Source organism: Ischnura elegans, chromosome 3 (genome assembly GCF_921293095.1).
Source record: "Ischnura elegans chromosome 3, ioIscEleg1.1, whole genome shotgun sequence".
Classification (NCBI taxonomy): domain Eukaryota; kingdom Metazoa; phylum Arthropoda; class Insecta; order Odonata; family Coenagrionidae; genus Ischnura; species Ischnura elegans.
The window spans coordinates 102,803,316-102,817,482 of NC_060248.1; the positions used below are offsets into that span (position 1 = coordinate 102,803,316).

General features: G+C 35.2%; 1 protein-coding gene across 2 annotated transcripts in view; it reads left to right on the forward strand.

Annotated features, from left to right (window-relative positions):
- Positions 1-12,882, forward strand: part of LOC124156267 (prolow-density lipoprotein receptor-related protein 1) — a 217,868-nt gene extending 204,986 nt beyond the window's left edge. For both annotated transcript variants that reach the window (XM_046530694.1, XM_046530696.1), the window contains exons 72-75: positions 1,311-1,586; positions 7,944-8,126; positions 8,533-8,671; positions 11,530-12,882. In XM_046530694.1, coding sequence (XP_046386650.1) covers positions 1,311-1,586; positions 7,944-8,126; positions 8,533-8,671; positions 11,530-11,682 — 751 coding nt within the window. In that variant the 3' untranslated portion in view covers positions 11,683-12,882. The remainder of the gene's footprint in view (positions 1-1,310; positions 1,587-7,943; positions 8,127-8,532; positions 8,672-11,529) is intronic.
- Positions 12,883-14,167: the final 1,285 nt, after the last annotated feature.

A 14,167-nucleotide genomic window follows, 5' to 3' on the forward strand; every position in this document is an offset into this window, starting at 1 on the left:
TTTCAATTATTCAGTGAGTTTTCTCGAACCTTAATAATAATAATAATTTTCATCGTCATTAGGCCAAATTATCAATAGACAAAGTCAATGATGAAGTTTGAAATACAAAAAATAACAGTATACAGTAAGAAAAAAGAAAATCAAGCACTATACTTACAATACCCTCGTTACATAGATGCAACATCTTTGCATTCTAAAAGCGCTTATAGGTTAGAAAAGGGGTGTAAAAGCAACCAGTTATAAATGTTATTCTTACACACATTTAGTGGGATGCACTCTTTTACATATGAAGGAAGTGTGATAAATACTTTGATACCCACGGTCTCATAGCTATTAAGTGATTTTGACAATCTCAGATATGGTAGATAAATATGTTGTTTACTCTATGTATTATGGCTGTGAATATGGTTTCTTAAATATTAGCGAATGCACATGATTTGTCACGGAAATCAAGATGCAATAGATATCTAAATTGATCACAGTTATAATTTTAAGACTGATGAACAGTGGTTTGCAATAGGGTGGTTTTCTATTATTTTTTTATTGCGTAAATCGAAAGATTATTTCTCCTGAAGTACGAATTTCACACTTTTAGATTTTTAAATGACGATATCTATTTTTTGCGATTAAATGAAAAGTGAAAATTTTCAAGTGCACGAAAACGCGACGGCTAAGTATGAATGCTGGGAAAATCTCATGTGACGTCATTCTGGTTTCTGCTGTCGTAAAGTGAGGTGACCTTGAGGCAAGGATGTGTGCACCGCTGAGATGCAGACCGCTAGCAGGTAGCAGAGTACCCTTCTAGCAGGTAGCGCTTGGCTTAAATAAGGATTATTAATACCCTATCAAACGAAGGAAACTTTCCGACCATAGGCAGTTTTAATAGGTGATCATTAAGAGATGTTTCCCTGAGCTCTGTACCTCTTGCATGCATTGGTAATCTCAGACGATGTAAAACTCCTGTCTACTCGTATAGAAACTATGTCCCTCTGACGTCACGTGGAGTGGCATCGCATGGACGACAATCTGGCCTTTTTCAAATGAGGTTAAAATTGACCATTCCCATTCGTCTAAACTGCAATTTCTAAAACCAAATAATATGTATATTATGAATACACTAATGGTAGGTAACGAATCGCAATCAATGCCTTTCGTTTTCTTTGATGAAGGAAACTACCCTATTGAATCCCTTTGATCAGAAGTATCCTGTGCCTAGTTTCCTTTACACTGGCTTATTATGTTCGCTATTTAAAATAGTGAAATGTAATTTAGCAAATTTTGTTTCTATAATAACTTTATTTCTTTTCCAGATGCACAGAAGAGTGGAGTGGTAGCAATTGTGACAGATACATTGGCAGAAGCAATCCATGCCGGGATTACTGTCTTCATGGTGGTGTCTGCTCATTGGATTCTGGTGCTCTCTCAAAGGCTGAGCCCATGTTTTACCCCTCTCACACACCTACATGCGAGTGTCCTGCAGGGTGGGCTGGGCCTAGATGTGAAGATAGGTCCTCCTGCAAAGGATTTTGCTTCAACGGTGCAACCTGTACTGAATCATTAGATCCAAACTTACTACCTGTTTGTCTGTAAGTTGAGTAATCATAGTGGAAACATAACGATTGCAGTGTTTTATGCTTGGTGTACATATTCTGATCCAATTTTGGGAAATGTTTTCCATTGAGATTTAGGTAGTAAGTGGGGAAAATCCTTAAATTTAACATGAATTAGCCTTTTTCTTGTCAGTATGAAAGTTGTCTCTATAGTTATTTTTCACAATATTTAATGATGGTAATGCATGCTTACCATATTCCTCTGAATATAGTCCCACCCTGAATATAGTCCCCCCTCTAATTTTGAAGCCTCTGTTTCGGGAAAAATTAAAGAAAAATATGCTTGAATATAACCCCCCTTTACTTATACCACGGGCATTTTTGGAAAAAAAAGGGGGGGACTACCGTATATCTCCGAATATAGTCCCCCTCTGAATATAGTCCCCCCCCCCCCCAATTTTGAGACCTCAGTTTTGGGAAAATTTTTAAAATGCAAAGGAAGGCAATTTTTCTGTGGTTAGCAAGTTAAGATTCTAGAGTCGATAAAAACTATTATTTTCTGTGAAGATTAAGAACAAATCTGTTCACATATTTTCCATCACAACAAAATAACTATACCTAAAACATGTTTGTGTTCCATTGCATGTATCAGTAATTTATAGTTCCTTAACCAGATGTAATGAAGAAATGAGAAATTTTTTTAAGTATCCAAGGCTATTGTATTTTTTAAACATTCACAAATTATTAATATTTTTGATTTCCAAATGACTACAAACAATGTCATTATATAAGCTTTAACTTAAATCCCATAAACAGTATTGCATTTGGCCCTGAAACTTCCTTAGATCCAGTGTAACACACCCATCAAGTCATCACAAATCCAAGTGACCTGAAGAATTTAGGAAATCTAAATAAAATTGTGTTAAATAAATTATAAAAATATTGCCATCAAATGCCTGCTAAGCAAAATAATTAAACTACAGGACTTACAAATATCAAAGTAATAAAATTAAGAAATAAACTTTTTCCAACAAACATTAAAACTGAAAAAAATATTATATCAATTTTCAATGCCTCGTCGCGAATCATTGCATAAGTTACACAAAGAGCTTCTGCTCTGCATTTGCGCACAAATTCGACGATATTTTCCTCTAATTCTTTGAATCTGCCGCATCGAGACCCCCGAAATGACTTCTGCGATGTATTAGCGCTTTGCTAGCGCTGTAAATACTATGATTTACGGCGTATTCTGCAACGGCTATTTTTAAATTGGCATCGAAACTCCGTCTTTGAAGGCCTCTAATCTGCGGCAGGATTGATCCTCATCTTTCTACTTGATCCATCACCTCACTGTTGAACGTAAAATTATTTTTAATAAAGAAAATATCGCGGAAATAATTGCGAAACTTTATGTGACGTAATTTATCGATCCTACTTACCCTGGCGAATTGAATATATTCCTCAATAAATTGATCACACTTTCGATGCTGAGTCGCTGGATTTCGATCAAATGCAGTAATGCCGGCGCTTCTGGTTTAAAGTCGTCGTTTATTGCGCCTTTTCAGAAACAAATGCAACACCTATTGCGCATTCTTGTTCTGTGAAGGCGGTAAAGGCAGTGGTTGTAAACACGAACCGTACGGACGTATAGTAGCTACGGACGCAATGAAATGCTAAATCGTCACGAAAGGTTCACTTTATCGGTTTATTTTTCGCAATTATTTAAATCGTGTAACTATTAAATGAGCGACGGGTACATATACTATTGATTCAATTCCAGTGTTTGATTGATGTAATGATAGTGTGTGTTTAGTTTTCATTTTAATTATTTACTGTTTTGCGTCATTAAGTGATCAGTGTCGATTGAATTATTCTAACAATACTTTTCCAAGAAAAATTAACGGCTACCCGATGGATTCCGTGAAAACGCATATTCGATATGCTATTTGAATAGGAAGAATCGTATCTTTACAACATTTGTGGTAAAAATTGTCTAAATTTCCGGTAAAACGTGGCAGTATTTACTAATATCTCCGATTATAATCCTCACAAATATACTCAAATAGAAAGACTACGAGAACATTAGCCACTATGCCGTTATTTACAACTTAAGGTCACCTTTAGTATGCTAAACTGGATTACACTCGATTATAGTCCCCCCCCCTTACTTTTCCGCGGCCATTTTTGGAAAAAAAGGGGGGACTATATTCGGAGATATACGGTATATTCAGATAAATACGGTAATATTTGATATCCTCGACTAAAAGCTTATCCCTTATCAAACAGTAGTACTTGATGGATTTAGATGTACAGCAGACTCCCGATTATCTAGCTGCAGGTTATCCATGCATGAGTTCAAGCTCCTTTGACGTTTTCCGCAATCTTCATAAAAAAATGAATTCCGAAGCACCAGGATATTTGCATTTTAATGCAAGGCTACACTGGGTTTATTATTTCCATTAGAATCCTCTTTGTAAAGTGGAATTATTTTATAAACTTGCTGACAAGGAATGTTTAGAGTTCATTTGAACGTCTGCTCTAGCATTGCATAGCAGATGCACAGTCAATTGACTAGATATCCGTTTTTACAAGACCCTTTGATGTTGGCACTTGCCATAGCGAGAGACTCCCAATCATCCAGCTGCGGTTAATTCATGTTGCAGATTATCTGTACATGAGTTCACGCTCCTTCGAAGTTCTCCGCAATCTTTATGAAAAAATGAAATCCTAAGCAAAAGCACCAGGAGATTTGCATTTTACCACTAGGCTATTCAGGGCTTGTTATTTCAGGGCATTAGAATAGGTACTCTTCGTAAAATGGAATTATATTACAGCAGACTCCCGATTATCCGGCTGCGGTTTATCCGTGCACGAGTTCATGCTACTTAGACATTTTCCACGATCTTTATAAAAAAATTGAATCTGATGCAAAAGCACCAAGATTAGCATATTAATGTTAGGCTACACTGGTCTTATTATTTCCATTAGAATCCCCTTTATAAAATGGAATTCTTTCATTTACTTGCTGGCAAGGAATTTTTCAAGTGTACTTGGACGTCTGCTCTAGCATAGTAGACGACTATCAGCGGTCGGAAAAAAACTTTTGATTCATTTTGGAAGATTCTTCAATGGTAAAAATCCTAAAGTAAGAGAAATGTTATGTACAATCCCTAATTGTATATTTTATATCGCAAATTCGGAAGTAATGCCGTGGCCTCGCATGCAGTTGAATACAGTCCAAGGTATTCAGCACAACCGAAGAATTCGTTGCACTCAGGAATGTTTACACTGTGACTAATCAAAGTCAAACCGGAAGGGAAGGGAATTGTAGAAGTTAAGGCAGCGAGGGAGGTGGAAGTACAGATAGCATGAGTCATAGCCAGGCACTCGCCAGCATAGACAATTTGCCATAAGTCCTAGTTTCCTATAACTGCTGCTGAGCGATGGCATGATCGCACGCCCGTTACCTTCACGGAAGTTACGTGCTCCTCTTTTTCAACCATGGACATGCACGATCGTGCTCAGTGATCAAAGATCAACAGTTGCAGCCCGGGCAACTTGTGCGAGACGCGACTACGCGGCATGGTGCCTGACATCTATAGTTTCTAATGTTGCGGAGTGGTTTGAAAGCATTGGTGCAAACCGTTTTTCTGAATCTGCGATCTCTCTGTCATGGATGCGTGGTCTTTGGAAACTAGGTATAACACAGCAGTAGAAGTACTAGTACAATCGCATTATCGCCGCTGAAAAGATCGCGGTTGGTAGAAGAAAGCTCGTTATGATTCCGGAAAGCAATCTAAAATAACAGACAATTCGCATAAATAATAATAGATTGTTTGATTTGCGTAAATTTTATAATTACAAGAAATTAAAGTATAAGTTTGGATTATTCATTTTTTCCGATTATTCGTGCCCCCTCTCCCCATCATTAGCCCGGATAATCGGGAGTTTGCTGTCTTAAGAATCATGTATTTACTAGGTTTAGACTAGAGGTCTGCATCGGAACTTGAAATATAGTCATACTCAACTGTAATACAAATGTGTGAGAGAGATACCAAGAGACTGGAGTCGCTCTTCCTCCTCTATCCCAGAAGCAAGGACCAAAGGGTAGGCCAGCAAACTGCTCAAGGCAGTCGCTCACTCCTTTCTCCTTAAGCTATGCAGGCCTCTGTCATAAAGTCCCCTTTTCCATGCCCCATACTTTTTGGATTGCTAGGCAATCTTTCAGCTGGGACACAAACAACATGGCGGTTGGTTGCAATCCTCCATTGTCCTCCCCTCTGTGTCGATCTTGCCCTTTAAGAAGGATGGCTCTCTGCCCCATTATCTGAACCTCCCTTCACTCATGTGGCATCCTGTGCTAATATACATCCACATGCTAATCTGCAAGCTGCCTCAGGCATGTGGAGGGGGTCACATTAATTTTTCAAAGAATTTTAATAAGTTGGCACCCTAACACTAACCAGCTTATGAAGTGACACCTTTAAAAATTAATCTATGAAATTTATCTCTCTATCCATTTAGCCATTACCCCTCCCCTCTGCACCCAATGTCTCCTTTCACTTCCCTTTTTCCCTTTCCCATCCTCCTCTCCTTTTTCCATTCATCCCTTGTCATTCAAGAGCCTGTATGAGGAGTAGGACCCTGTGGCCCTAAACTGAGCCCCTCACATCAATAGTGAACTGGAAACTTGCATACAAACTGCCGAAGCTCACTTGTGGCGAAAGTTTGAAATTCGTCCTATTCACATCACCTGCCAAAATACAAATCATTTGAAGCCGACCAACTTGTCTTAAGTTATTCTTACATTTCCAATTAAAATTATGCAGTGTCCTTAATGTGTCTTGCCACAGCAATCATAGTGAATATACTCTCCTGCTGATATTTTTACAATAACATAAGAAAATATAAAAACCACTTGTAGAGCCGCCATGAAAAATGTGGAACAAAAAATATAAATGTAGCAAACTGATGTCATTGTTGGAAGGAAAGTTCTCAATGACTTAGTATTTGTTTCCATTGCAAATATTGCCAACCTAATGATTTAGATTTTTGCCTATTTGCTTTCAATTGAACATATTATTTGAATAACTCACCTAAGTTACATCTTTAGATGGCTTACATGGTTATCTCAAAGTTAATGAAGTGTTGCCAGGAAATCTTTTCTGATGTTTTTCACAGTTCCTTTTTTGTGGAATTAGTTACTCTAATAGAAAAGTTAGAACTGGGTACCATGCATTAGGTAGGTGTATTACCATCAAACATGTATTCAGTCACCTCGGTACTGCTGTTTTTTTTTAAGTAAAAAACAAATTAAAAGTTTAGGGCAAAAGGAATTATGTTGTTAATATAATTTCACTCATGAGTGACCAATTTCAAATAATGGCAGCAAGTGACAAATCTGACAATTGGTGATGAAAAATGGCTGGGGCAATGGTTCACTTACTCATTGCCTGTATGGTGCTGGGTTTGCAAGTTTCCTAGCCCCTTGCTACCTGCTCGAGACACCAAGGGAATGGAATCCCTTCTAATGGGAGTTCTGACTCCTTGTACAGGCTCCCTAATTTTTATTGTGAGAAAAAAAATCTCAGGTGGTTGTGGAACGCACTGGTTTCTGTCTGCAGGCCTCTAATTTAGACTATGAAGTGGTACTTGGGTGGTAAAGATTCCAGAGCAATTACTCACAAGGGAGTGATTGTGATTTAGTGCTAAACCTCTTAAAATAGTGGTGGTACATGTTACTAAAGAAGGCATTCAAAGATTCATATTATTTACCCATTAAGCTCTACATTGAGGCACTCAAGTACCAAGTATACACTGATAAGCTCTAGCCATGGAATTTGCAAGTATTGGGAGCTCTGTAACCGGTATAATTTCCATTTATCTGGTAGTTAATTGTGAGTACTTCTTTTTGGTGATAAATGGCTCTAAAAATTTGTAATTTGCTTTCATCTATTGTTATTATGAAAAGTGCTAATACATATTATTAGTAGAATTTGTATCAGCTATCAATTGAACATCTGTACATACTTATCTTTTAAAACAATTGCATATTTATGGGAGTTTCATTTTGTGATTATTTACTTGCTAAACTTCACTCTAGTGGAAATTCCATATGGTGCCAAAATACTCCATTAAATCAAGTAATTTTCTGTTGCATCTTTTTTAAACTGTTGAATAACATTTATTTTAAATAGAATCATGGAATGAACATATTTTTTCTTTCGATTTACTTAGAAATTGTAAATTTTTCTGGTTATTTAGGTGTTTATTTTTGCCAACTTTAGGTACATGATCCAATACAGAAAGAGGCACACTATTATTAAGGATTATAACAAATAAGCTAAGATATGTAAATATACTATTCATAGAGATTTACGTTTTTTTCTTTAGGTGCATGCCAGGTTTTACTGGACTACGTTGCCAGACTAAAGTGATGGGAGATAGTGTAGAAGCTGCTGGCATTGAAAATGAGAGCAGTACTGGAATATTGGTAGCCATAATTGTTATCTCTGTCCTTGTTGTTCTCATCGTGGCCTTCATTTTGGCTTTCATTTACATTCGTAGAAGGAGAAGGTGAGTATTGTTGTTAAATAACTAATGCTCTCGTAGAGTTATTTAATCGCCTTATTAAAAATTGTTCTTATATTACGATGGAATTTTAGCAGTTGATGGAGTATAGAATATAATGCAAAAATATGATCTTTTAAGTATTAAATTTTTTAATATATTTTGGACATTTCTATAGTGCTTACAATATTATCGTCATTAGGTAAACTGACCAGCATTATGGAGTCAAATATTTATTAGAAACTTCAATTTTAACTCTAACAGCTGTTGACAATATAGATTTGATAAAATGTTGTGTTTTTGTGGATTGAAAGTAACAATTTTTCCTCAATCAGTTATGGTCAATGTTTCTGGAAAATTTTTGCTCTGTGAATTTTATTAACATAAAATTTTTAATTATTTTCATATGTAGTGGATTGCCGTTCATGCATGTTCGGATGCAAGACAATGTTGAAATAAATAACCCCATGTATTTGAGGGAAGATGTGGATGACGATGGAGATGATGATAATGCTCTTGAGAGGACATTTGTGGCCTTGGATGCTGACAAGGTATGATTGGAAAATAACCTGTGTTTCAGACTTTCTCATTAAGTGCTAGAGTTAAGTGGCATTAACCCCTCAAGTGTGGCGGGCATTACAGGCGGTCCTCGACTTTCGTACACTCGACTTTCGTACAATTCGCACTTTCGTACGTTCAAAATTGACACCTTTTACTCGACTTTCGTACGCTAAATTCGGACTTTCGGACGCTGGTCCGTAATTTTTTTAAAATTCCCGCTATGTTTATTGCGCATCCCAACATTCAATTGTTTCAAATTGCAGTATCGGCAGTATATGCGAACAATATGAACGTATATAATGAAGGAAATTGTTGGTAATTGACTCTGATCTAGGTGATTTATTTGGGAGAGAGACTGCCTGCTATAGGCTCCTTTATCAAGAGAAGAGGAAAGCCTTCATTGAAGATATTTTTCAAAAGAAGTTGACTAGACATCATCGAATAGCTTTCATTAAAACTATAGTAAGACCTTCTTTCTAATTGTGTTTTTTCGTTTGAGTGCTGTTTAATTCATGTAAACCTTCAGCAACGATATTGCACGAAATATCACCCGAATTTCGTTTGTATTTTGTCTTTTTTGAATAACATGCGGAATATACGCGATCACGAATGTCACCTGCCAAATATCGAATTTTGGTGTAAAAATTAAAAGGTATCCAGAGTGCGGGTTCAACGAATACATTTTTTTATGCTACTTGATATGTCCTTTTATATATAGTGGACGTAATAAGTGGAATGTCAACTTAAACGCCAAGAGGAAGTTTCACTCGATAGCCAACGGAGTTCTTGTTTTTTAAACTTATATTTGCATTTTCTGCGTATTTTCGAAATAAATTAGATGATTTGAGGAGTTTTATTAATATATTATTAAAATTAAGTCAATTGAAATGAATTCCGTGAAAAAAAGGTTTTAGTACGTAAATTCCGCTCTTTTGGAACGTAACCCCTAATTAGTATGGAAGTCAATGGTTCGACTTTCGTACAATTCGACTTTCGTACAAGTTTTCGGGAACGCATTGTGTACGAAAGTCGGGGACCGCCTGTAATTAATTCCCATCCCAGCAGACAGATGAGATTTAAATGACTTCGCCTTTTTGGCATGCTACCATTCAATAATTTTAATAATAAAGTCTCACATTGTACAATCAGTATCGTTGAAAATTTTTGTAAACTTGCATAATATAATGCGCTACTATATGATAATTTTTCAAGCAATTTGAATAAATATTAATTGTTTTATTTATCTCATTCTCTAAACTAATGAGTAAATTTTCAGTTTTCAAAGATATAGTGAGACTAGGAGCATTTCGTTGGCAAAGGTTAATTCATTCTGAGAAATGTACTTATTGTATCTGTTACATTCCAGTTTAAAGCTGGATTTATTGTTTTCAAAAATGTATATTTAAATGCTTTATTAATTTTTACAAATAGAGTTCAGACTGAGAGGCTCAACTTCTACAAAACTTCCTCACTAAGGATGCCCCATTATTTTTTAATTCATTAAAAATGTAGAAATTTCCATATTTTCATAACTTTCAAGGATTACTAAAATTCTAAAGGAATCTGAGATGGTTGAGGAGAGAGGCCTGCTGAAATCACATCTTATAACCCAATTCTAATGCTGTATAATGTTATTCTTGTGCATTTATTGGCGATGAAGGACAGTCAGATAATCCAATTTAAATAATGAATAGCAATAATAATAAAAGAAAACAATCATATTAAGTGGACTAATGTTGGTACCTTTTTAAGGGAATGGAAATTTTGAACTTAAGAGACTAGGAAACATTCTAGCCAGGTGAAGAGGTCTGGGAAAGTAATTCAACAGTGTACTGAGCTGAATACCTTTCATGTTAATTTCCATGCTTATTGCATGCTTAATTTATCCGTTCTGCAGGCAGTTGGAATTATTCACATAAAGAAGTTTGTGTTTACTATGTGTCAGTCTGAAACCCACTCAATAGCCTTTGCTGGTTTGTCCTCGGTATTAATCTTTCAGATTAACATATTCATAAAAACCTTCATGAGGTTTGATTTTGCTAATTTGTGGTTCTAATGTTGTGCATGTAATTGAGTTACTGTTATTCTAAGGAATTAATTTCCATGTTTGGAACCATGGTATGTAAGTCTTTCCATGGAGATTTCAGTTGTCGAAGATCATAACCAGAGATTTTGTATTTGTATCTTGCATGTGAAAGTTCCAATTGCTCATATTGTGAACTGTGGGACACTCCAGTGAAATTCAGTAGCAATGCTTGGCAAATGATTTCACAATTCCAAAATCTCATTTCATTTCTCTCGATGTAGGTTTATAGGTATTTTATTCACTAGGTTTAACTGTTATCTGGTTATGTAATTACTGTGCAATATGATTTTGCATTCTGGAAATTTTCATTCTATTCCTTTAAGCCTTCCTCTTCCCAGGCTCTTTCATAATTGATACCCAAAAATACCAAGGGTCTGACCTGTTGACTGAAGCATAGTCTACATTTTTGGCCAAAATAGCAGTAGTCAATATATTCATTGCTTGATATTCTAACGATTTAAGCCCTAATAGTTTAATGGAGGTTTTAGTGTATTTTTATGGGGTAATGGTAGAATTTCTTGATTGAGAGAACTGGAATCTGTGGGTGAGTTTTAGTGAGGAAAACTCTAGGTGGGATGGATTGTTGAAAATCCTGAACATGGCAGTTTAGGCCTCCAAGTGTAGTTTTTTTCTTAATTCTCTACACAAACTCCCCTGATCTTGATTAATTGATGTATATTTATGATACTTAATGTGTGTATTTTAACTTGATCCCATTACTTCGAACATGAATTCAGACTTTCTTTTTTTTATTCTCGGCAGCCATCAAATTTTGCCAATCCAGTATATGATTCAATGTACAATCCTGGAGGTGTTGGGTCTGGGGCCGTCTCATCAGAGGAGAAGAAAGTCCTACTTCAAAGGGGGAAGTTCAAAAATGATTTGACAGCAATGGACAATGTAGAAAAAGCATAATTGGTGGTTGTATTACTATGTACAGAAACATTGATGGTTGGATGACTTGCTTATGGAAGTGCTCAAAAATATTCTCTGCCTTACTGAGAATGACTTTTTTGTGGTTAAATGGCCCTATTAGGGGCATATTTGTTGCATCATGCTGTGGGTAAGTTTCTGTCCACATTAGTATCATTCCAAAAATTTTATAATTTTTTTTTATTTTATGACTTGTTGTTTGCAAAAGCTCAAAGTGCTACTGTTGCAGATGAGTGCTTGACTGTGGTGGAAAAGTGCATTACAGTATGAGTGAGGTGCTCTGTCAATGGATAATTGTCGAAATGTGTGCTGTGTGTTTGGTCTCATCTGATGAAGTAGTTGTGGTTGTGTGGACATGGTTGTGTTTGGATTTTGCGATGACTGAATGAAATTGAAAAATACTCAAATGGCAGCACCATAGCTGATGGAAATTAATGAATGAAGTGTATATTTTGGTTGTGAATGATGCTATTTTGTATTAATTATCATGGTAACTATATTCATGACATTTTCCATTCCTTTAACTGATGAAATTTCTGGAGAGTGATGGTGCTTTAGCAAACAATAATATTTTGTATCCTAAAGTTACTTCCTCATTTCAAATTAGCATGACTTCCATGTTTTTGAAAGCCGATGACATATGAGGTGGAATTAACTAGTCAAAGGGAAGAAAAGCTGTGTCAGCCCATCTCATTTATGATTTGAAGTTGTTAATATTTAGTTCCATTGAGAGATATTTATTTTGTGAGGACTGTGATGTTGCTGATCTAGCTATTTTAATGTAACATATATGATGTATTTTAAAGTTCCAATTGCTCATATTGTGAATCAAATAGTTTGATGGATCATTGAAGGCATAAGCAAATGGCAATTGTTTTTTAGTTAATCAAGGCAAGTTATTTTTTAAATACTTTTCAAACTTGAATATTTATGAAATGTTCTAGTGTAATTTTAGGGAAAATAACTGTCTTCCTCAATTACATTTTGATATTTTTACCTGTTTTATCATGTTCTATAAAATTGTGCCAAATACTTTGTCATGGAATTGATTTTTGAATTTATTTAACATTTTGTCTTATAAGCATCTGATTTAAATCAATCCTGTTTGAAGGAGTAATAACAAAATGTATGGTTTATAAAAAAAATATTGTAAATACAAAATGAGCTAGAAGTATACCTGGAGATCTAAACTTTTTGTCCATACTACAGCAAACCACTTAGACTGAGGAAAGTATGATATGACTGCAGTTAAATATTTTGGTAATTGATCTGAACACACACAATATTAATATTTTTTCTTTGTGTAAATTTGTCTCAACATGTTTTAATATCAGCTGAAAATATTGCATCACTGTAACAAATTATCTCATATGGCGAAAGTTTAATTTAAATGGTACTTCATTAGTTAATGTGATGTGAGTTATATCCATCCCTTTACTAATGACTTGAGGTACACAAAGTTTTGTGACTGTCCTTAAATATACTGAAGAATTGAATCTCTGCTAGCATTTCACCATTAATGGATATGAAGTTGATCTATGGCAAAAAATTCTTTTTTTGCTTTTGGTCTCCTAATAATGGATGAAAAAACTTTGCTTAAGTAGCCACCCCTTCAAAAAGTCACTCATTGAAATTGTAACCAAGATTGACATATATAATGGTAAGCAATAGCTACATAAAGGAATTGTGCTAGCTACAATATTAGTGCAGATTTTAAGTATGTATTTTTTTACCAGTGAAACTGTGGACATAAATATGTTTCATGTCAGAAACTACCCACCACTTCTCATTGTACCTTTCCTGAGTTAGCCAATTCTCATATCCTCAAATAGTGAGACAATGATTCTTGGCCATATAATCTATTTTGTGATGCCAATTATGGGTAACTCATCAAATATTGGAAAAATACATACACGTATTTTATTTTCAAGTTTTTTCTTTGTTGGACTCAACATGAGCTAGATGCCCCAACTTACTACGGTTATTTTATTGTTTTCTACAAACTTTTAAAATATTTTGGAAGATCTGAGTCTTATCACTGTTTATTTTGAGTCTCATAATGTGGTATGTAATCTACTTCGAACTTGAAAAAATAAATGAAAATTTAATCAAGTATCTATAACACAAAAAGAGGAATGTGAAAATCAGAAAATATAAAAAAAACCTCAATGTGAAAATCAGGATTTCCCATAATACGTTTTTAATAAGTTAAATGTTGATTTACTATTTTAGCATCATCACTGTGAAATTCATTTTGAGCCTTAAGATGAAATACATACATAGTTGGCTAAACTTTAATTTGTGCAATTACTTACCTTTCTTATGCAAAATAATTATTTGAGTAGCCAGGAATGAAGAAATTAGTGTGTATCATTTACCATGGCTTGGGGTTTCAGATTCAAATTGCTCATGCTTTCCCAGGCATCAGGATTTGTTTAGAAGAGAACATTCCAGTTTTATTATGAAT